Source organism: Solea senegalensis, linkage group LG3 (assembly GCF_019176455.1).
Source record: "Solea senegalensis isolate Sse05_10M linkage group LG3, IFAPA_SoseM_1, whole genome shotgun sequence".
Taxonomy (NCBI): Eukaryota; Metazoa; Chordata; class Actinopteri; order Pleuronectiformes; family Soleidae; genus Solea; species Solea senegalensis.
In genome coordinates, this window is record NC_058023.1 from 12,494,257 (window position 1) to 12,518,953 (window position 24,697).

Sequence of the window (24,697 nt, forward strand, 5' to 3'; positions counted from 1 at the left end):
CATTTGATTGACAGCTGATGTGACAGGTGCCCTTCTCACACAAAATAGCAATATCCGAGAGGACATGCTAGATGCTGAACGCATGGAGACAAAAAGCAAGACACTGTCTTCAGGAAGAAATGATATTGTCTCATTTGCACTCACTAGCCACTTTATTAGGTCAGAGGGCAGCTAATAAAGTGGCAGGACTGTCGCCTGGGCAGGTCTTCTACTGCTGAAGAGCATCTGCTTTAAGGTTTGTGTTGTAAAAAGTGGTCTTCTTGGTAAACTGAGTGCCTGTTGCTTTATGTCGACCCAGGAAGGTCACTCTCCCGGGACCCCTGGCATCAACATGGCATTTCTCACCCAGAAAACTGCTGCTCGCTGGGGAATTTCCCTTCACTTTTTCTATATTTGACCACTCTCTGAAATACTCCAACCAACAACAAAAAGAGTCACTTAAATTACATATTTTCGGGTTTTAACTTGAGCGGCCATGTTTAAATGCATGAGAGTTGCTGCCACGTGATTGACTGACAATATGTTTGCGTTAACATGCAGTGGAACAGGTGTACCTAATAAAGTGGTTAATGGGTGCACGTATGTGTCAGTGTGTGTGTGTGTGAGATTTGTGCTCACTTTTGCACTGCAGCTCCACCATGGCCTGGTACCACTCGTCCTGGTCCGCCTCGTTCTCCGCGGCCACGGAGAAGCTCTCCGCGCGGGTGTAGAGTACTATCATGTGCTTGTTCTTGGAGTCGGCCCGCTTGTTGATGTTGAAGCAGGTCTCCAGCGCCACCGTCTTCTTCGGGATGGGGGCCTTACCGCGGAATTTCTTCTCGCTTTCGTAGTACTCCAGGCGGGCCGGGCCGCGCTCCGACGCGGCGCGGAGCACGAAGTACCGCCGGTGCATGGACTTCTGCTTGCGGAGGTAGCCGCTCTTGCGCACGTCCTCGTTGCTCTGGGGCTCGTCCATGTCACCCTAGCTTGTCTACCTTATTTCCGATAAAAATGAACTTAAAAAACAAACAAAAACTATTTCTTCTGCGGTGCTTTTAGCAAGTTTAATAATTCAAACATCCCTCTATCCCACATCAACGCAGGCATGTGAGAGGAGGAGAGGCAGGAGATCAGACCTGGAGCAGGGGGTTCACTTCAGGCTGCAGCTACCGTTAGTTCTCCTCTTCTTTATCTTGTTCCTTCTTTCTTTTTCAATCTTTCTTCCCGCTCCAGCGCAAGTTTCCCAGCCGCACTCGAACGAGCACATGCGGCGACGCTAAGTGGCGCGGAGCTCCCCCTACTCTCCTCTACTGCTGCTGCCAGTGTTTTTAAAGCGCCGTATGAGCGGTTTAATCCCATTTACCGCACATTTACACAGTAATGTGCCGCAAGGAACTGCGCGTCTCTCCGTCTGTCTGCCCCCTCCACCCCTTGCTCGGCTCGGTTCGGCTCCGGTCGTGTTGCCGTAGCGTGGAGAGGAGAGGAGAGCAGCGGAGCAGCCACCGTGGAGCTGCAGCTCTGTCACTCACTCCCTCACTACTCTACTCTGTGGAGTACACATGGTGCGTTCACGGACGCAGCCGGAGCTCCGACAGCAGAGCCTCTTACATTTCCTCCTAATTGAGACAAGATCAAATTGTGTGTGTTGTACTGATACAAAAATACCACTTTCATTTATTTGTAATTGTTTTTTAGATTAGCTTTTATTGTTTAAATTGTTTTTATTCTCATATTGCATCTTCTCATATTGCATTTGCATGCCTAATGCCTATTATTTATTTATTTAGTTAGTTAATTAGTTATTTTTGTACATTTTCTTATTTGATTTATATTGTTCCAAACATTGTTTTGATTGTTTTATCACTATTTTAGGGGATTTATTTACATTCATAGTCTGTTTATGTCTACATTTTCATGATAATCTTGTTTGTGTCGGTCTATGAACGCTGTGCATTATGGGAGATTGCAATTTTGTTGTATGCTTACTCATCTAATGTCTCTATATGTTTTGATCTTATCAAGTAAGTATAACAATTATAACAAGTTGCGCATGCATGTATTCAAATTTTAGTTATGTTTGCGCATCAGACACAATACACATCTCTGTGTAATACAGCCATTTCCATTTATTTTAAATAATTGTTCTTGTTATTGTAATTTGTATTTTGTGATAGTTTTGTTTCAATACCACATTCAGTATTTCCCGAAGTACGTGAACGCAGCGCCAGTTCCAGCATGTGTGTGAAGTATATTTCAGTGTTGCTGCTCCCATGATTCCATCCTGCTCTGTTTATTTAGAAAATCCCTTACTGTCATGTTTTATAGTGTTAATAAACAATATTTACAATGCACTGTCCACTCAATGACTCAATGACAAATTATTGATTTATTACTGTGAGGAAAGACATTAAATATATTTCATATTGAACTCAGCTCAGAAGGAACACTGTGTAGATGTTTTGATGATAGATTCCTGTGAATGTGCAATTATTAGCAGCAGATTAAGCAGTTGTACTTAGTTAAATAAAGGAATAAAATGCAGACACATTAGTAGAGTCTGTGCACACCATGTCCCAGATCTGTCTAGACTGTCCCCGTGTGAGCTGACAATCCTCCATCAGTCACTGTTCACATCAAGAAAAACAGCTTTTAATGCATTTTTATTTTATTAACTTCAGATTTGACTGAGTTTGAGTTTCAAAGCAGCACTAAATGATTCAGATGTGTGAAATGGTGGAGTTTCTGACAGCTCTGAAAAGGGGTTTCTATCTTATGCAGTATGTATGCTTATGCAGTATGTATGTTGTTATGCAATAGAAGTAACCTTTACTCATGAGGTCAGGGAGAAGTGGATACCAGGCGCCCCCTGCTGTTTCAACACAGCATTAGTCAGCTTTATTGGCAAGTTACAAACCCCAATTTGCCATGCTTGTGTATTCTGCCTTTTCATGAACACATTTTAATATAAGTGAAGCAAACAAACACCAGGAGCCAAACTGTGTTGAGAAGCAACAAACGGATTTTATGAACATGAACACTTGTCATTATAAAGACAATGTAACACCATTCTCTCTTTCTTTTATTCTTTTTTTTTTTAAACAAAAATGCAAAAAAACTAAATTAACTTCCATGTGAACCGTAAAAAAAAAGACATAGAGAAAAGAAAAGCGAGAAAACATTTTGGTCCAGTACATGAAGCGGTACATGACATTTATCGTGCACATTTATGTTAAGTTATTCTGAAATTGCTTTTACATTCAGTAGCATCTCCTTTAAAGCCCTCTAAGCGCATGCAGCCTGAGAGTGAAAAACAGAGATTATCCTTAAAAGAAAACAGCGACAAAAAGGTTTTGACACTTTTGCGTTACAGTTTAGTAATAACATAGTAACAGTTTTGGTAACAGAGACGTGATATTATGGCAATACCATCTTAACTCCAATGCAAAATCGTGTACTACCTTGGCAATAACAATGTTTTAGTGAGTGTGTGTGTGTGTGTGTGTGTGTGTGGGGGGGTTGGGGCAGCTTAAATGAGCATTTCCCAACTAAATTAAACAGTTTCAAATCAGTGTGTCCAAATAAGCATTTGAATGACGACGCTCTTCTTCTAATAATGATTCTCCATAGCCTTTACACCAAGAGGTGCAATGTTGCTCTCCACAGGAAAACAAGTTATTCCTCTTCTTCTTTAAATAATATCCAGCTCTTTCTCTTCTTCCTCTTCTTCTTCTACCAATAAGTCCCTGCCCATGCTTCCATCCACAGTTCAAAGTCCGAAATAACAGTTCAACGTTGCCCTTCGTTCTCATCCATCCGTATTCTTAATCCTTCAGGATCGCTGCTCTTCTTCCTCCTCAGATAATAATAATAATTTCCGTCAGTCTGTACACTGAAAGGTGTAATGCTGCCCTCCAAAGTTTACAGCTCCTGTTGGTTTTTACATTTAGTGATGAGTACTCATGCTGTGTGACCTACTGTCTCTGTTCATTTACTGTGAAAAAAAATGTTCAAATCAGCTGAAAATCAGCTAAGATGGTATTACCAAAATGTTACCTCTTCATTACGACACTATTACTGTGTCTTAGTGAACTGTAAAGTGTGACCAAAACAAACAAACAGAAACGGTGGGAAATGAAGATGTTCTTCACACTCATGACAAACAGAAGCCCAAAAATGTGTCGTCCAACACTAATTCACAGGCTGTTGTTTTTGTACTTTTTTAGCAGGAGATGAGAGCAAAGTAGCAGCAGCAGCAACACGTGTATAATATATATACTGTAAATATATATGTGTGTGTGTGTGTGTTCCTGCAAAAATCATAGAGGCGTTTTTTTTCCTCGTGACTCCCGCAGAGCCCTGAGGTGGCGTCTACTGTCCCACATACAACTTTCAGCACGCGTCTCGTGGTACAAACACAGCAAGCAAAACACTCTCACACACACGTACATACATACATACATACATACGTGGATATCGCAATTACATTCACACGTTTCTTTTCTTTTTTGTTTTCCCCGCTACAAACACATAAATAGACAGAGAGGGGCAGAGAGGAGGGAGGGTGGGTGACCTGCAGGGACCTCAAACCCTCCATCAGGGGATGAAAATACTCCAGAGGCTTTGAAATGGCAGCGACTCCTCAAGTTCACTTCCCCCGGCTCCCACGGAGGGACGGGTGGGTGAAGTAAGGAGAGGAGGAGGAGGAGGAGGAGGTGGTGGTGTGGGGATCAGATGAAGGGATTTCGCGACGTCCCTTGGCTGGGGTAAACATTTCCCTGGAAGGCAAGAGATCCGGGGTGAGAACAAGCAGCGAGGCAAGTGCTACACTTCCTGTAGCTTGCAAAACATACAAATGAGCCTCCGCCACCCAACTTTTCTTCCCTCCCTTGAAGTCTGTGTGTCCCTTGATTGCCGTACTCACAGTAAACGGGTTCACCGACATCGGACGTGGGACTTTGGGCTGAGAGTCAGACGCAGGGAAGGAGGCAAAACCTGCAACGTGCACACGGAAATATATTTAAAAATGGTTTATGTTTAAACAGAAAACTGCAGACGAGAGTGATAAATGGTCTGTATTTACAGTACATAGTGCTTTTCGAGTCTTGGTGCCCACCCAAAGCTGCTGTGCACTACAGTTCACCAATTCACACGCTTTCAATAACACTTTCACACAGTCATATCACACATCTTTCACACCCATTTGCGGGGTCACACCCTGGACAGATCGCCAGTCCATCACAGGGCCAACACATAAAGACGAACATCCAATAACTCACACACTCACACCTACAGGCAACTTAGTGTGTTCAATTAATGCTTGTTGTTTTTGGACATGTGGGAGGAAGCTGGAGAACACGTGAACTACTGTGTAGCCCTGAAAAATGAATTCGGAGTGGGGGGGGGGAACCTAATATGAAATTCCATTGCAAAAAAATTGACAGTTCTAGAAGTCCAAAGGCTTTTAAAATTCAAAATGTGGTGAGACAGATTTGCTTCCATAGAACTCCTGTTGAACTGCGTGTGTGTGTGTGTGTGTGTGTGTGTGAACTGGTTTGAAATAGGCCTCACAGCCTCCTGGTGTGTTTGATCTGCAGTCAGTTCACATAAAGCAGGCGACTGTTGATTCAGGATGCAGCAGATCCTCACTTCTATTTCAGGTTTTATGTTCAATGCATTTCATAGCAGCTTAGGGTATTTTTTAGTCACCTATACTGAAATATACACATCCAGCATGGATGATGTACACAATATCACCATGTTTCCTCATTTATTGGCCACTTTCTTAGCTTTTCACTGCTTGTTCACATAAATATCTCATCAGCCAATCACAAAGCAGCAACTCACAAGCACAAGACGACCTGCTGAAGTTCAAACTGAGCATCGGACCTTGACTTTATGTTTTATTATACTATTATACTACTTTCTTGTTGAGATTGTACCTATTGTGAAAGACAGAATGAGTGAATTACAGATGAAACAAAATGTATGAAAATCACAAAAGTCCATCAGTTTCACACAAACAAACACATTTTACTATAAGATAAACTTTTTTCCCCAGACTTTTTCAAGACTTTCACACAAAATTCCAGACTTTTCAAGACTTTTAAGACCTGGGAAAGGAGAAACTGTTGATCTAGAGCAAAAATGATATAAAAAGGCAACAGTAATTGTTATTAGCATTAATAATTATTGTAGGGACGCGTCAATGTATCAAGTGTACAATAGAATTGGCCAATAATTTGCTTTTTCGACAAATAAATGTGATTTGTATCGATACAGACACTGATGTTTAATCTGGGCAGTCTATGCTGGATGAAATCTGATATCTGACTGATAGAAGAAGAGTGATTTCGTGATCTGAGGCAGTAATAAGGGTTATTTAGCTTCAGAAGTTACGTGAAGTTGTTTAACATTTGTTGCACTTACTTCTAATGGAAAGAACTTTGCGAAAGTTGCGACACAAACAGACTTCACTGGCTATTACGTAAACGTGTATGATTGAACTTGTGACGGTTCAACGATAGAGTGATTAAGTGAAGAGTTGAAAGACTTTAGATAGATATTAGTTTGTATATTAAAACACAGCCATTCGCATGCACGGGTATCAGTGTGTCAGTATATTCAAATGGAGGAGGATCGCATGAGTTTAGGTGAGTAAAATATCTGTGAATGACCTCTGAGTTCAGGTCCACCATTCAAGGCAAATAAACTACTATAAGCATAAAAAGGCTTTCCTTGTTCAACAATATAGGGTTATTTCACATCACACACACCCAGGGCTTACTTAATACGTGTTTTTAATAAAACTATAAATAAACATTTTTAAACTCTCTGGCGACTCCCTGTGGTTGTTTAAAAACAAAGCAGAACTTGGGAAAAACAGGACAACGTTCTTAGCTTGCACCGCAATGTTAGAAGTTCACATTTGACGAATGGTTCCCCCACTGCAACAATATGTCTGGTGTCTTATTCAAGGCATAGAACCTTTCCATAGTAATAGAAAGGTTATTATATAAAGGTGTTTTTAAAATGACATTTTAATAAATAGTCCAGTATTTGTTTTCCTAATAATAATAATAACATAATAATGATGATAGTAACAGTTACCGTTGGCTTCCTGGTTGCTGGCTGCCTCGTGAGGAAATGCACAGTGGGTAGCAGGCGCAGGGAAGGCAGCAGATGGAGGGAAAACAGAAGTGGGCGAGGTGACGAACGCACTGGAGTCACCTGGAGAGAGAATATCCTCATCAATATTTGATCAAAAATTATCCACCGCTGTACAGGTATATGAGACAGGCTTCATAAATGCATAATATGGTTGAATAATTCAAATCAAGCTGAGAGGTCAGCATTCATGTAATGAGCCTTATATTCACATGGGATTATAAGGCTCAGATTTACGATGACACATTACAGCTTTCTTCAATCGTGTGTACTGTACTGTATCTGGAAATGAATGTTTTGATCATTTGATAAGTTTATTTTTTTTCCTCCTTCCTTTACTCATCATGATTATATTTTCCTTTTTTTTAAAAATAAATAAATAAATAAATTATACAGCGTTGATGCTTCCATGCTGATCTGAGGAAAAATAATACAGAATATTATGATTAGCAATTAGGTGTATGAAAATATTGATATACTAATGATACTGTGTGGATTCTTTGATATGGACATATTCTTGACTGGTTTGGTGTTGTATTTAAGCCTCCGACCGCTTGTCGGCAGCAGCTTTCAATCAAATGGCTCTCTTTCTCCTGCTACTCCTCACTTGACTTGAAGAAAACTGTATATTATTTATTATTATTACTATTATATTAACGTTGTTGTTTCTTGTTTTTTTATTAACTTTTTATTAATTTTAAAATACATCATTTCCTTCTGCAAATGACATCCTCCAGACATACAATCAGTACAGGAATTGTGTCGAAGAGATGCACATCTGGGACAACCATAAACTCATTTACTGTCATCCATAATCAGGAAAGTTTCTCTTTAGAGTTTTTGTCACACTATGTCATACAATCACCCCATGAAAAAAAGATTTGTTTACATACAGACTATGTCATATTTGTCAAAACAATACATCAAATAAAGTGTAGATGCTGCAGCATAAAGAATTACAACTAAATCAGTGTTGTTTTTTTTTGTTTTATTTTGCCACTTTGAAGTGTTGAAAAGAAGAGTTCAATGTCTGCAGGTCCGTGAACATGAATCTCACCTCCTGAGGCGTTGCTGAAGGGGTTACTGGGGGAGAGGGCGACAGGCTGCTGGGAAGCAGAGCTGGAGCTGGAACTGAATGGGTTGGGGAAATCTGAGACACAGACACACACACACACACACACACACACACAGACAGGCAGAGAGGGGAGATGGGGGATATAATTCACAGTCCTTGGGGTTAACAGGGTACATTCCTGCCTATATTCAAACCAACGCTGCACTCTCAGGCTCACTGATGAATCCTAATTAGACTGATGGTGTGGTGTAAAGATGAAAGAGCTGCATGTAAAGACAGTCCTGATTAACAGGAGACATCTATGAAGTGCATGGTCAGTACATACTTGAAAAGGTTTGGGAACTGGACACCGTATCGACACCTGGGGAGCTGCAGAAAAGCAGAAAAACGGAGCATCAATCAGAATATGACCTTCACGCGGCACCATACGCAAGCGATTTAAAAAAAAAAAATCTGTCATGTCATGGTAACCACGAGCTGATTGGAGAAGATGAGTTGTTCTCTTCTACCTGGCAGGAGTAGAGCTGGATGAAAGCCTGCTGCCGAAGATGGCGCTGTACTGTGGAGGGCCAGCAGGTGGAGCTGAAAAACAGGTGTTTTTTTGGTGGTTTTACACAGGCCTCAGTGTGGAGTGTCACCTCAGGACTCTAACAAGCGCTGATTTATGAGATGGAGTGCAACTATTATCTTAAGAGTGTGGAGTTGAAATATCACAGAGAGTTCAAACTGTTGATCCTAAACATGTAAGTCACTGGAGAACAAACGAGCTGTACAAACAGTCTGAATAAAACATGCTCTCTGCATTAAGCTTGATGTGAATCAAAGTGAGCTGGAGCAGAAAATCAATAATTACTCTGCCTAGCAGGGCAGGCTGTGATGAAGGTGCAACACAACAGGGCTGCTTGTGGAAAGCGCTGGGATTTCTGTGGTTGTTAGGACAAATTTGTTATGGGACAAACTGAACGAATCAACAAGGTGCACGGTCCAGAATAGAACGAGCAAAAACAATGAGGATAATTCAGCTGCTAAAAGCCTTCGTATGTGGTGTAAAGATGTTATGAAACCTCGCCGAGCTGGTCGTGACGATCTTTACAGTATATCACACACACACTCTCCCTCTGCACTCGACATGGTGGAAGAAAAAGCTCAGGTCTTTCAGGTTAGTCATTCCCAGAGACTGGGTGGGGACCTGCAAATGGGTTGTGGGAATTTATTTTCTGGCTCACAGAATAAATTTGCATAATTTGCTTTCAAGCTTTTTACTTAAAGCTGCAGTGAGTAACGTTTGGTCATTGTCGATGTTATAACGGTGCCTCTGTTTGGTCTGATCTGTGTAACATTGTTTGTTTGCTGAAAACAGGCTCTGTCAAGCAAAACTATCAGACCTGACTGAAGGAGTGTTTGTGTGTATACAGCAGCAGCGCAGGGGCGGGCGGAGACCAGAGGCTTTAATCCCGTCAAACTGCTGAACGACTGGGTTTTTTCCATTTTACATAATGGATCTCCAAATAAGAGTGTTCTGAGGCAACAGGTTTTAGTATCAGGTTATTTTAAAAACTAAATTTGTGAATATTGCTGTTAAAGTTCTGCTCATACACCCCCCCTAAAATCTAAAACAAAAAAAATTCAAAACATTTAATAATACATCTAATTTTTCAATTTGGGCCTTAATTGTATATTAGATTTAAAAAAAAACATTTTAAATGTTACATAACAACAGCAACAGCAACATAAATATTACCTATTATTTTAGTCTTTAATTAACATTAGCATTAGTATGCACAGTTTTACTCCAGTGATAACAATACATTTAGTTTTGGAACATACTGCTGCAACTTCTTATGTCCATGTAAAATATTAAGAAATTGTTGTTTTATTAAAAGGAAGCGCTGCATTACAACTTTAAGTCCTGCAAATACATAATGGAAGCCTTCCAACTATTCTAAGTGGCTGCAGTGCAGTAGGATACTTAATGTACTGTGATATATTTTAGCCTGATGGTTTAGATTTATTGTTCTGTTCGAGGTGATAAATCTAGGCAGTCATGAGAGGATTAATGAGGCAGAAAAGAAACATTATATTTTTATCCTTTTCATTTTATTGGGGTTTTTTTTGTGACATGGGGGATAATTCTGCCTCTTAGAGTCATCGTCATTATTTTAAATCACCAAAGAAAATAAGTATTATAATAAAACTATCAACAGGGTCCACTTTCTTTAGTGATTATCCAAAAAATGTGCTTTAATCGTACATAACATATATGCATTGACAGATTTCCAACATGCAGATACAACAGAAAATATTAGCATAAATATTAACACTTTATTTTAATATTAACATTTTCCTACCTGTGGTTGACGGTGTGTCGGAGAAGACGCTGTCCAGATGTGACACGGCAGCATACCTGTCCTGGCCACCGGAGCTGCTGACCTGTGGTATCGTCTGGCCGACGCTGGCAGGCTGCTGCTGCTGCTGCTGCTGCTGCTGCTGCTGCTGGGACAGAGACTGGGGCAGAGGCTGAGGATGGTTCAGACCTCCAAAGTCCACGCTGAGAGACTTGGGGAAGGCCCTGAAGGGCCCCGTGGCCCCTGAGGCCGATACTGTACGACCTGAGAGCGAGAAAACAAGCGTCAGTCTCAGTGCAGCGGAAGCAGATAAAAGTGGAGAGGTTCTACTGATGCTTCGAAGACTGAGACAAAGTAGCCTAAATCTTATGTAATTATACAAGTCATGACAAATTGTAGAACTGATTGTAGAGAGAAATACAAGGTCAATTTAGAGGGCATTAAAATACAGTGGTGTAAATAGGACGAGCAAAGTCAGCTACAGATTTTTCGGGAGGCAGATTCATTTAATATAAAATATTTAATTTATTATACTTTTCTTGGTATTTGTTTAATGTTCTACACACTCTGGTAAAATTGCTCAGCTCTACTTTGATCAGTATATAGAGTAGAACAATATCTCTGATATTCCTCCAAATACTGCCAGCGTAGGCTCAGTTTGAGAACCACGGATAGAAACCAATTCATTTGTCATATTTAAGAACCAGAATGTCTTATAACGCTAATATCAAAACAACTCCCGGACATTTATCTGATGCTAGAGGAAACACATGACACAATAAAAAGGAGAATATTAAGGCAGACCACATCACATACGCTTTTTTTTTTTCAAGCTGCATTAGCATTGTCATGCTTCGAAGCTCCACAAAGGCAGGATTAGCTTTACAAGTAGCATATCTGTCAATAACAAAAAATATGAAGAGGCAAAGCAGCAAGCCAACAAGTTCTTGAAGAGTCTTCAAATCACCAAACAAAAATAAACACTTGTCAAACAGTAACAAAGGCAGGAAATTACAGTCAACGTGTTTCCAGGGAGCAAGCATTAGCCACAGAGCATGCTAGGGTAATGTTAGCATGTTAAAACAGCTTGTTTTTCTCTGTCGGCTAAAAAGTATCTGAGGATATAATTCATGCAAATGTCAGGCAGCATGTTTTCTGTGACATGATCATACTTTATCCTCCAGGAGAGCTTACAGATGCAGCTGATATAACATAAACTTCTCAAAGGCACTTGTTTGTGAGGTTACAACTTGAGTTGTGGGATTACAACTGTGGCCTACATAGTTTTAAGTACTTCAACGCCAACATGGAGAGAAATACCAGCCAGCAGCCCTCTCCTGACAGGGAGCGGCGGTGGCAGCGGCAGCTACGGCCTAAAAATAGGGCGACTTTATACTTGATCATTTTCCTCTGAGGGAGCGGTAGGTATGTGTGTGTGTGTTTCTCCTTGACCCTGTGGGTTTCAGATCTGGACTTTGAAGTGGGAAACCTGACTGTCAAAGAAAAATATCAACCCCTGTTTCTGTCTGTGACTGTGACCAGCCAAGGCTCAGGCAACTGCATGACTTCAGAGTGCTGTCGTCTCTCAAACTGCTCGAAAATAAAGTCAAATCTATACTTGCAATGCGAGAAATGGTCAGTGCCAGTGTGCCTGCAGTTCAGCGATGTATTATGAATGACACAGCATATGAAAAAGCTTATTGATCTCAGCCATTCAGCAGCACACACTCAAATCAAAAAAAGCATAGTCTGGAGCCATGTCTTACCTAAGGTAAAGTGGTTTTTGAAAGAGCTACTGGCTACAAGGTTGAGGAAGAGAGGAGAGAAAGAAAAGAGGAGACAGTGTCACTTTTTTAATAAAAAACTGTTGTCCCTGCTGTTATCTGTGGCCAAGCTGTCTGTTGAACTTTAGCTTTTTATAATAAAAGGGAACCCAGTGTACTAAGATGATGTCATGGACCAAATTTAATCATCAAGCATTATCATGCTGAAAAATATTGCTGCGACCAGTGTGCGTCTCTCTCTGTCTTTAGCGAGTGCTTGTTTTCACCAGATTGTTATTGTAAGAGTCTGGCAACATCACCAAGGGCGTTAGTTTGATTACAAGATTGGTGAGGACACACTGCTCCACTGTGTTGTCAGAGCATCACATCTCTCTTGTCTCCTCTGTGACTCGGCTGTGATGCGTTCACTGATGCTCGTAAAATCCGCTCGCTCACTCTCGCTCTCCTCTCACAGCATTCGGACATATATTGTCAACCAGATTGTCCCTACCAATATTAGAGACGAGGCAATGTGCTGAGAGGAGAGTCGTAAGATTACACTGTCGCCAATTATGAAACTTTTTATTACTATTAGTACTATTCACATACACACATTTATAAACATAGGGCCCAGGTCGAAAAATGTATCCTTTAAGGAGGCACAGATTTGATTAGGTGAGTCTTTTGTGAAATTGCTAAAAGTGTGTTTTCTTTCTTTCCCTGCTACTAGCCATGTTATTAGTGAGAGCGAGTGTCCCAGCTCTCTGGCAGGTCCAAATGTCAATATCTCATACAACCACACTTCAAAATAGCTCAACTATGCCTTTACCTTGAATGTTTGGTCATTTTGCTGTTTAAAAATGCTTTACTGCGCACAAACTCCTGAGATGTTGAAAACGACAAGTGGCTAACCTGTCACATGGGAAGGGGCGTGTCCTTCAGAGTATAAACTTGCCTTCAAGTGTAACGAGAATATCACAAAAGACAAAATATCAAAATTAAGACAAGGAAGAAAAAAAAGGTGTCGCAGTGAGGGGACACACCTGATGGTCGTGGGAGGGCGGGAAAGGAGGGGGCGTGGCTCTGAGCCCCCAGCGCTGACGACAGGGAGCCTGGCCTCTGTCTTTCTATCCCACACAGTGTGGGGTCTGTAACGGAGAGACATCAGATAGAACGTGAAAAAAGTATAGATCAAATTTGGTCCCAAAATATCGATTCGTCCAATAAATTGCTGACCTTTCAGAGGGGGGTCTCTGAAGCTCTGGGAACGCGACGGCCGAGCGGTGAACACATCCGCACGCATGTCGGCAGGTGAGATCGCGGGCACTCGATCCCACGGCGGCAGCTGAGCCTGGGACTGGGGTAAAAGAGAAAGGAGCAGATGGGAGGTAGAAGAGAAACACAAAGGCAGAAGAAGTGAGCCGCTTTCACGTGCTCTCAATAATTCATAAGCAGAAGCTTTGATGTTGAGGTTACCTGGGCCCTCTCAATATCCAACCCATCAGTCTGTGTCTCTCTGTGGAGGCCAGTTCATGGTCATTTCTTCATCTATTCTCATTTTCTCTCTTTGAACTACTTGTCACTTCTCTTACAACACCCACTTTCTCTTTTGTTTCCTCATCCTCGCACTTTCACTACCCCTAACGTCTCGCATATACAATCCATTACATGCACAATAAGAACACATTGGCCCGTGTTCAGACTTGGCTCTAACATCTGCGATCAGTGATCCGATAACATGAGGTCAGCCTTCACCAGCACTGTTCACACCTGGCATTAAAATGTGTCCTGACCACAACTGACTGGCTTCCCCCTGCCCTTTATTCAAATACACACGCACGTTCTGACTGTTCACAAGAACAAATGTGTCTGTTTTACTCGCGCTGCTGTAACATGAAATAAGTTATGTTAATATTTTATAAACAGTTGTTAAATGAGCTCTTTCGACTTCGCCTTTTAGCCAAAGTAAAGCCCTTTCTTAAGCGGCAAGATTTGGAAACTGCAATCCGCGCTTTTATTCGCTAAAAGGCTTGACCTATGACCAATGACTCTGATTCTGATCCCTTTAAAAGTAAAGTCAATATTTAGTTGATATAGTGGTTAGCAAGAATACACAGGTTTGTGACCTGGTCAGAAAGTCTTTTAAAATTCAGTAGAACATTGGCACTTTCCATCTGTTCTTAACTGTACGTTTTCAAATCGTATACATTATTTTTACCATGTATTTTAATCCTGCTAATTTATAGAGTGTTTTTTAATCTTTCCTTTTTTATGAGAAAGTCTTCGAGTACCTTGCGGATATTGTAAAGTGCTATATGAATAAAAAATGATTGATTGATAATATTGTGGCAGTGGATGCTGTAGGTCCATTCGGACCTGTTGGGATATTTCAGGGTGCATGTTCATACCAGGTCTGAAACGATTAATTGATATACTGTATATTGATTATTAATCAACTAATCATCAACTCATTTTATAATAGATTAATCCGTTTGAGTGTTAGTTTATTATTCAAACAAGTTTCTCTGATTTTTCAGCTTCTTGAATTTGAATATTTTCTGGTTTCTTTGCTCTATATAACAAAGAAATCATTAAAGATATCATACTTTTAGTTTGTGAACAAAGCAAGACATTTGGGAACATCATCATTTCCTGGTTTAGGAAACAGTGATCAACATTTTTCAACATTTTCTGACATGTTAAAGACCAAACGTGCCCTCGTCTGAACGTGATCATTTAAGCCTCTTACCAGTGGCCTTGTGGACCGTGCATTAGAGGGCATGTTGTGGGCGGGGGCCTGATTGGCTAAGGGACCAAGGGAGGGCGGCATGGCCTGGACCCCTGGGCTCCATGGACCCTCCACATCCCGCCGGTTTTTGCTTTTGGAAAAATGCCTGCAAAAGATGAAGTATGAAGTGAGTCTGTGTGACTTAAATGGCATCATATTAAAAAAAGAAAAAGAAATCGTGACCAAAAATATTTGAAGAATTTGAAGTTTAACCCAGCTTCTTTTTTTCATACACACACAGGGAGCAGCTTTTTTATATTATCTTTGTTTTAAACAGTGGATATAAGTTTGCCCTTTCATTGCATCAGACAAATGTGGTCAGATCAACAAATAGTAACTGGACAGAGTCATTTTTATAATTCCTTTAGCTGTGTAATTTGTCATATCAAACATTTAATCTCCCACATTTAAATCTTCAATGATGATGATCACATACACGGGTGCCTGTAATCTCACTCATGACTTTATTGATAATTAGACATTATTCAGATTAAGGTGTTGCTGGGTTTACATGTTGTTGCAGAGCATAATCCAGCTATTATTTATGTCCAAATTATTTGAACATTATAATGCTATTAAATCTCATTAGTCTACAAATCTGATCCTGTCTTAATCAGATTACAGTGCAAAAATTACTGCAAAAATTTCATTATGTCCTCATAATGACAATAAAAACTTCTTGAATCTTGAATCTTGAATCTTGAGTGTATGATGATCCTAATCAAGTAAAAGTGATCAGGAAAAAAAAGTGTTAGAGTATTTTATTCGCATTCTTGTCTTAATCTGGTTAATATCAGAATACCGCCGTGTGTAATAAGACATTACTCAGGTTATAGTGCTAATAGAATATTCCCATATTCATGTACACATGAATTTTATAGAGCACAATCTGATTATGACTCAGGTCCAAATTGCATCTACTGCAGTGAAAACTCCAACAGGATGTGATAATCTATTTTAATCTGATTAGTCTACAATTCTGATCCTGCCTTAATCAGATTACTGTGTATTCCAAGTTTGACCTAATTCGTGTTAAAGTGATCGGGGGAAAAAAAAAAACTGTTGACGTGGCAGTGTCCTATTCAGGTTGTGTTAATCTGGTTATCATCAGAATACTGTTGTCCATGTCATTTAGACGCCTTTGGGATGAATCTTTCCGTAGTGTTGACTGTGACTTGTGGTTTGTTTGTAGACATGTCGCCAACAGTGTGTTGACACGGCCAAAGTTCTCAACAAGTGGGGGAAATTTTCCCTCTCAGAGACTTCAAATATCTCTGACTGTGAATAACAACTCAGATGCTGATGTAAACAACTTTTCCCTTTGCCTGGTAATTCTTCTAATCGTGTCAAACTAAAAGCATGAGACGTCAAACTCATGGACACGCTGGAATAAAAGTTACAGGGTCAGCAAAATCACAATGTGTGATTCAAAAATTCAAGTGTCTGTTTTCCACAGTAAATGTAAGAGTTTATCTGTCAAATGAACACATTCTGATGACCTGGGAACCTGTATTAAGCATTTTTACACCAAAAGTTAATCTGGAATCAGCAGAGTGATCGATATTTTAAAATAATTATCGGTTGTAGTCGCCATACTCGGCTCAAAGCTTGCGCTCCAGCTCATGTAGATCAGCGAATCAAAGTGAATCCTCACCATTTCTTCTTCTCATATTTGTCCTGCAGGAACTCTTTGAACTTCTGAGAGTCCTTCATATCGGAGCAGCCGTCTGTCTTTGGGTCAAACACGCACAGCCACGTCCTCCTCCCGATCTGAACACACACACACACACTTTAAATTAATTCATTTGGACAAAAATGAGTATTAAACACTTGCAACATCACAACAAAGTCAGGAGATTGAAACAAAGACAATTAAATGATCCATTGTTCTTTGTCTGAAAGTGTAAACTACTGAGTCTTACCCCGTTTTTGCATCATGATTTTAAATGTACAGTAAATGTTATCACATTCATATAAACTACTCAAACACTGTTTTTCTCTCAGTTTAGTTTTGAACACTGTTAGGTAAAAGTTAGTTTTTAGGTTTTTAAATTTGCGAGTAAACACATAGGAGTCATGCATCTTGGGGGAAAGTCATGGTGCACTGCTCGCATCAGATGAAGTCTGTGTCTAATCGATGGAGCATAAATATCAAACCACAATTGCCACTTTTGTTTGGCATTTAGCCTCAGCGAGTCCTCTCACAAACATAAACAGGCTTTTTCATCAGTGATTCATCTCCGGCGCCAAAGTCAGAGTGCGGCAAATATTACTGTGCCTGTGAATCATGACCAGCTGGATCTCTCTTCAGAGGACGGGGAGGAAAAGGCTGGACGGTGCGCACCTCTGCCTCTCCTCACACACACACACACACACACACACACTGACTTCCATTCATTTGGCCTAGCTAACCAAAGCCTTATCCCTAACCTTAACTATCACAGTTTATGCCTAAATTCAACCTTAACTTAACCACCATTCAAATCTGAGTCCTCAACATAACCGGTTTCTCACATATTAAGTTCTGCCTCATTGGGACGAGTTTACAGTCTCCATGACGACGACTGGTCCTGACAAGGTCAGTGTTTATGCCAGAAAAGGCCCCAAAGAAGGGAGAAAATACAAGTACACACACACACACACACACACACACACACACAAAGACACACACAAATCCAAGCCAACAGGGAGCTGATAAAACTGGACAGCACTCATCCTGATAGCCTGAGACGCTTCACACTTTATCTGTGTGATAGGAGCTCAGGAGCGAGCACTGCTCTAGCCAGCACAGACACATTCTTTTTTAAACAGCACTACCATCAATCCATATCAATAACACACCACACCAGGAGATACCAGGAAAAGGATATTAATTTAGAATACAATTAGATTGCCAAACAGGAGAAATTATGAAAATGTGCATATTGACAAGCCTGTTAAATATTCCATGAGGTCAAACAACAGAGCAAGGTCACCGGGTTGCCAAAGTAATGAGCGCAGCAGCTTGGTGAATACTGGATTTTTGCCCCTAATATCAATGTTTGGACATTCGGAAATTGAAATAGCAATCTGTCTGCAGGGGAGCCTAAAACATGAATTCATTTTCATCAAGCAAAAATATCGATTTTTTGTATTCACAGTTGAGAGCCGATCAATAAAAATGGAATTTCAAGACGAGACTTTGGACCGAAAAGGAAATTATTTTAGGCGTTTCCCTACACTTCAATAAAACAATGAGCTGATTGTTTAAATGATTAAGCAGGGGCAGTCCATGGCCTAACGGAAAGGGAATTTGGCTTTTCACCAGAGGGTTGCCAGTTCAAATCCTGACAGGTTCCAATTCCCTATTGCGCCCCATTGACGGGCATCCAGTGAGAAATCTCTCAGATACGCAGTAGTGACCCCTAGAGAGAGAGATAAGTTGAAAGGAAAGAAAAATGTGATGCTTAAATGACGTAAAGTGATGCCTTCACCTGCTAATAGTTACTTGTTTTTTCACTTTTCAACCAGAATCACTTGAATCTATGGTGGGAAAAGCATATAAACCAATGTTTGGGAAGCTCCTGACACACACACACACACACAGGTTCACGCAGCTATCCTTTATAGGACCAAACCAAAGCGTCATCCTTAACCTTAGCCATTAAGTTAATGCTTGACCCGAACCTTGACCAAACGACAAATCTTAGTCCAGAACATACATAGAAATGAGCTTCTGCCTCTTTAGGACCCAGTTTCTGGCCTCCATGGGGACTACTGGTCCTGACAAGGTCAGTGATTCTGCCACAAATCCAAGCACACACACATACAGAGAGAAAGGAAACAGACGGTGGTTTGGGTGGGACACACAGAGCTGGCCCTTTTGTTTCTCGACGCTGTGCGAGCATTCTTCCCGAAAAAGCTCGACCACAAAGACTGGTTTTACTGGTAGCTGTGAGCGACGTTTCATATTCCATATCAGACACTTTAAGAAAAAAAAACACACAACAAAAGCGATGGGCTGCTGTTGCCGCGTCTGATAAGTGACCTTGGGTCCTGACACAAGTGTGAGCAACGTGAAACCACATAAAACATAAAGGTGTCCCACCGCCACCTGAAGCTCCAAGTGGGCCGTCGCGTCACTCACCTCGTTGCCATGGTTCTGCAGGAATTCCACTTCCTGTTGGGAGAAGGTTGTCATGGAGATAGACTTGACTCTGTGGGGAGGGTTGAGGCCTCTCCTGGGACACAGGGAAGAGACAGAGAGAGGAATTTGGATGAAAAATAACACCAACAAACGAAGACGTGTGCTCTTTCCGTTGCCTGCGAGACGCGACGTGAGGACAGAGCAGGTGAGGGAGGAAGGTTTGAACACGTGACATGGGCAGATTTGTACTTCTCACACACACACACACACACACTCCTTATGAAAGAGCATCACGTGATTTCATCGTCATCAGAACCAGTGTGTGCTTCTCCATGCTGGGAACATAAAGTGGGTCACTGCTGTAGGTGTGCTGGATTGTGCAACAATAACGAGGGATGTATCTACGGCTGATGTCCATCTTTAGAAATGAGAGCGGCTGACACATGTCGGCGACGTTGTACACGGGCTGATGATATCTGGAGCTCTCGTCTGAGAAAACAAGTTTAAAAATGACAAACGCAAAACTTCCCTAACTTAAATAAACATTTACCAAACAACATTGTCCATGGACGATTTTAGAAATCAGTGCAGCTGATAATTGATGCTGATTTTCTCCCCTCTATAACAGTTTAATGAGTAACCAGACACTAGTGGTCTAATGAAACTGGTCATCAAGCTTCAGTGACTCCACTGAAATGTAGAATTTGTAATCACTGATGAAATTATTGTCAAATGGCAAAAAATTGGCCAACAAAAACAGTCTACCTCTAGTCCACATAATTCACATGACCCCTAAAGACATGTGCATCACATTCTGGTCACGTGACTTCACTGGTACATAATGTCTCTTGTGCAGCCTACATTAATTATGGGATTGTCGATCAGGGCTGCATCGATTACTAGATGAATATTTTTGAGCGTAATTTAATTTTGAGCGTGAATATTTCCTGGTTTCTTTGCAAGACGATTAAAACGGAATCATTTTTGGTTTGTGGACAAAACAAGACCTTTGAGGACATCATGATTTCCTGGTTTGGTAGACACCGATTGACACTTTCTGACGTTTTACGGAACCAACAGGTGCTTGATATCATTCGCTGCAGCCCTGTGTTCTTGATAGTCATCAGATTGTTTTCCTTTTGTGGTGGAGTGGTTTTGACCAATAACAGACCAATGCCTATACTACATGCATTATCGGACTAATACCAATGCTGAATGTGGTGTCTGCTTGTCTCTAATGGTAATAATGAGAAAGTCTTTTCTTGAGGAGAAGGAGGAAGAGGTTAGTGCTGGGACTGGGCTGAACATGCAGAACAAAATGTGACAACACACACACACGCACGCAGACATACACGCCCACACTGGAGAGGAGCCTAGAGAGAGAGAGAGAGAGAGAGAGAGAGAGAGAGGTAGTGTCAAACCTGCACCATGACGAAATGAAACGTAACTGAGATCTGTGTGGTTTATGAAGCTGCTGGAGGACACGCGTGAGAGAGAGAGAGACTGCGTAAATGAATGCGCACACACTTACACACACATTGCGCTGTTGCATCACACCAACACTCCCTGTTTACGCTGTCAGTCCATTATTGGTGTCAAGATAATTCTCAGGCCTGCTTTACTTTTTACAGCTGAGCTCCAGCTCCAGTTTGTCTCTCACTCACTCACTCACACACACACGTTCACACACACACACACACAAAGATGCTGCTGAATGTGCAGTAAATAAAAGCAGCAGGAGGACAGAAGAGGAGGAGGAGGAGGCTCCTCTCGGTACTCACAGCATTCCGGAGCACGACGTGCACACGAAGCTTCCCACCGTGATGTCGGTGTAAGTCACCCCGGGCTGGCTGCACTCGAAGCAGTGTTTGTTTACTCCAGACTGGGCCAGCTCCCGAACCTTACGGGCGCAAATCTCCTGGTTGTCCCGGTGTTTTCGGTTCGACATTTTGAATTTGATTTTTTTTTTTTACTCTAAACGTCGCTGGTTGAGGCTCGGTGTTACCGCCGGGTGACGCCTCCCTCCTCCTGGCTCCCCGCCGCTCCTCACCTCGCCTGCATTTGTGGAGGAGCTTTTACGCTGCGGCTTCAACCCCAATGCATGGCTGCACAGAGAGGAGCGACAAGTTAGAGAGCGCGAGCTCCGTGAGCTCCCCACACACACACACACACTCTCACTCACGCATAAACCGGAAATGTTTTGCATTCCCTTCAGAATAAAAGCCAAGCATAACAGGTGGCGCGTCAGGTTTAAGTAACGGTGTCATTGAAGTAAGTTGCCTGTTTCTTTAAAAAATATATTCCACTATAAACACTGGTTATCTCATCAAAATTGTTAGTAGGTCAGCTCTATCTTTGAAAGAAAAAAAACTATTTAATTTAACACCTGATGTGGGTGGGTCTTTTTTAATTATTCTTTCCATATTTATTGTATTGGTCCAGTGGTTCTGTTGTCTGTCGTGTATTTTAAAGGTCCTGTACATCATGTGTGAATGTGTGACATCTAAAGACAGAACTGCAGATTGTAACAACCATGGTGGCCTCCACATACCACAGAGCAGGGGTCTCAAACTCAAATGACCTGAAGGCCAATGAGTGTCAAGTCTGGTCATGGGGAAAAAAAGTTCACTTATGTGGGGAAATTAGCTTAAAATGATGTCACAATATTCCATCATATTTCACAGAATTTCAAAGTAAAAGTGTTTGTTGTGATATGGAATGATACACACTTACAATATAACAAAGCTATTTATGATGCAAATTGAAATGACTGACAATAATGATATGGACAACCGCAATAAAAACACTTAACATTGTATGCTGTTTGTAAGGTTTTAAACACAAAACACACCCTCTGGCTGGTTTGTCCATTCAGGCTCCCGTAGAAACAAGACATCCCTCTTAAATCAAGAGCCTTGCCTTTTATTTTGAAGTAAATATACACGTATACAAACATACTTATTGGTGGTATCAATATTTTATGTTTATTTACATGTTCTTCTTTCACATTTTCTACATTTGTCATGTCTGTAAGATGTCAAAAGATGTCTCAAAACTGCAAATCTATGCGTTATAAAGTGATCTATAAGGAAAATAAAAGCAATTACTAAAAGCAGACATGGTAATCAGATTATACATGTAACATAAAACACAAAGTTATAGTTCCTGGTTAAAATACCATCCAGATTGCTGGATGGTATGATTTGAATCATCAAAGACAGCAGCTACAGAGAACTTTGACAACAGAGCCAGGATTAAAAATAAGTCTGTGGTGACATGTGATGTGACTTTGGTAAAATTTGCAATTGATTATGCAAATGTCTTCTGTAGTTTCAGTTCATGTCATGTTGTTTTTTGAAAAAGCCACCGGATGTGACACCATGGATCCTGTCTGACTTGACAGTTGGACAGATGAGACGGGGATCTCCTCCTGTCAAAGACAAACACAAACCTGCCGAGTTGCCAAGTTTGACATGGTCCGAAAACCACTCTTTATTTGTCTTTCAGAACCGCAGACTGTCTGTGCGCGGGTGACTGCGTCTGCTGCGCTCTGAATGTGCGCCGTTTACGCACGAGTTCCCAGCTCTGTCTTTGTTTTTGGCGCAGCGCTGCGCTCCTGAAGCGTTCTGGAAAAGGAGGCGGATTATTTTTAAGGGACTCAGCACAAGGCCAGCTGGGTACAGCCAGGGAAGACAAAACAAGCAGACCTACATTCATAAAACAGTTTTTTATTGGTTACCTTTTTGTATTATTATTACACTTTTCCCCCTGATTTTTCAGAACTTTATGATACTTTCTTTGTCATCAATATTATATTCCCAGTGTTTGTCAGTGTAGGGCAACATATTTGAAATAAACTCCCCTACATTATTTATTTTGATGGAGCAACTTAGCAACACAGCAACTTAACTACGCCCTTTCCATTACGTCTATGACTGTAGATAAACTGCTTCTGAGATTTTCACTCACTGGCGCACGCACGCACACACACACACACACACACACGCACAGAGGCAGAGAGAAGGAGAGCATTAGTATAATCAGAGCTGAGGTCAGTGAAGGCACCACCACATTACTGTGATCCTCTGTGAGATAGTTCCCCGGAGAAGGGAAAATATTATCTGCAACATCACATGAACCAACGTGAAAAATGTTACGTTGTTTTCAGATGAGCCAGTTCAGGCCCTCACTGAGTCTGCACTGGCTGATTCTGATCAGCAGGGGGAGCCACAACAAACAGACAGACAGGTGGACAGAAGGACAAACATAGATAGATAGATAGATAGATAGATAGACAGATAGATAGATAGATAGATAGATAGATGTTTGTGCAGTTCAACACTGTAAAGAAAGAGCACAGTCACACTTGAGTGACTGTAATTACACTTGAACACCTCTCTGGCTTCAGTGTCTGGTCTCTAAACCACAGGCTTCACATTGTCTTTAGTGTGTGTGTGTGTGTGTGTGTGTGTGTGTGTGGTGATGACAAAGCACAGTTGCTTATTTAATGTTGCCTCACACACTGAAATGGTTTGTCTGGTCTTTTTGTGTCACTTGTGCCCGTTGTGTCAGACACAAGTGTCCTAAAATGTAAACATGTTCATACGCTTGAGTTTTGACTTTTAACATCATCATATGAACCATTTTCCAGAGAATGCCTTTACTCCTGCTTCAGAAATTCCGGTGGAGAGGTGTCACTACGACGAGTTCCGACTTCTGACCTTTGATGTGACTGGAACGTTGTCAAGTGTCCACAAACCTTTCCTGTGTTTCACATTTCCAGCCTCTATAGCATCATGAGTCACAACAACACCATCATTCCTGTTTTGCTGAGTCGTGTTTACAGTTGTGCCTGAATGATCTGTTGGTCGACGTCGTCAAACATGGAGGGGTGATATACTGGTGAGAATAGTGCTAACACACTAGTCTTTTTTTATTATTATTACATATGAGACAAAATCAGTTGTCATGGACGACTGCCATTTTAAGGGGAAACACCTTATCAAGCATATATCATCTAGTCTGTATCAAAGCAATAGAACATCACAGCCTAGTCTCACACATTTGATTCAATTCAAGATTCAAAGATTCAAAGTGTTTATTGTCATATGCACAGTAAAGAAACACGTTTCCCTGTACAATGAAATTCTTACTTTGCTGTCCACTCACAAAACACCAGCATAAAGTAGAAAAAGAGATGCTTTTGTAGAAAAAAAAGTATAAATATACATAAGAAAAATATAAATATTACAAATAACTAGAATAACATATATGCATAAAATAAGTGTAAACATATGCATATAAACAAGAAATAAGAACTGTACATAAAGTGAACACTGGTTGTGCAATTTAACAGATTTAAAGTGACATGTTTCAGGGTTTAAAGTGACGGTAACAGATTAAAGTGACAGTGTAACCAGGTGACAGGATTATTGTAGATTGTAGATTTGATTTGTT

The 24,697-nt window shown here is 41.0% G+C and overlaps 2 protein-coding genes across 3 annotated transcripts in view; both read right to left on the minus strand.

Moving 5' to 3' along the window:
- The window catches only part of si:ch73-335l21.1 (insulin receptor substrate 1-B), a 45,992-nt gene extending 44,491 nt beyond the window's left edge, over positions 1-1,501 (minus strand). The window contains exon 1 of the mRNA XM_044021145.1: positions 619-1,501. Within this exon, the coding sequence (XP_043877080.1) occupies positions 619-955 (337 nt within the window). The 5' untranslated portion in view covers positions 956-1,501. The remainder of the gene's footprint in view (positions 1-618) is intronic.
- Positions 1,502-4,568: 3,067 nt separating this feature from the next.
- On the minus strand, positions 4,569-21,427 carry agfg2 (ArfGAP with FG repeats 2). 2 transcript variants are annotated; one of them, XM_044021146.1, is made up of 14 exons: positions 21,022-21,427; positions 19,241-19,334; positions 16,769-16,884; positions 15,076-15,220; positions 13,563-13,683; positions 13,370-13,474; positions 12,330-12,362; positions 10,567-10,827; positions 8,728-8,800; positions 8,544-8,587; positions 8,201-8,293; positions 7,087-7,206; positions 4,901-4,971; positions 4,569-4,754 (listed from the first exon to the last, which is right to left on the minus strand). In XM_044021146.1, the coding sequence occupies exons 1-14, from the start codon at positions 21,186-21,188 to the stop codon at positions 4,707-4,709; spliced, it is 1,491 nt and encodes a 496-aa protein (XP_043877081.1). In that variant the 5' UTR covers positions 21,189-21,427; the 3' UTR covers positions 4,569-4,706. The 2 variants fall into 2 exon arrangements, with proteins under 2 accessions (XP_043877081.1, XP_043877083.1); XM_044021148.1 differs by lacking the exon at positions 12,330-12,362.
- Between the last annotated feature and the right edge of the window lie 3,270 nt (positions 21,428-24,697).

What these genes read in the sequence shown, in the direction of transcription:
- agfg2 (XM_044021146.1), bottom strand. Translation starts at nt 21,188, where the DNA reads ATGTCGAACCGAAAACACCGGGACAACCAGGAGATTTGCGCCCGTAAG. An exon ending in TCCAGCTCTACTCCTGCCAG is followed by an intron (nt 8,588 to 8,727) that starts GTAGAAGAGAAC and finishes GCTTTTCTGCAG; the next exon opens with CTCCCCAGGTGTCGATACGG. An exon ending in CAGCAACCAGGAAGCCAACG is followed by an intron (nt 4,972 to 7,086) that starts GTAACTGTTACT and finishes TGCACGTTGCAG; the next exon opens with GTTTTGCCTCCTTCCCTGCG.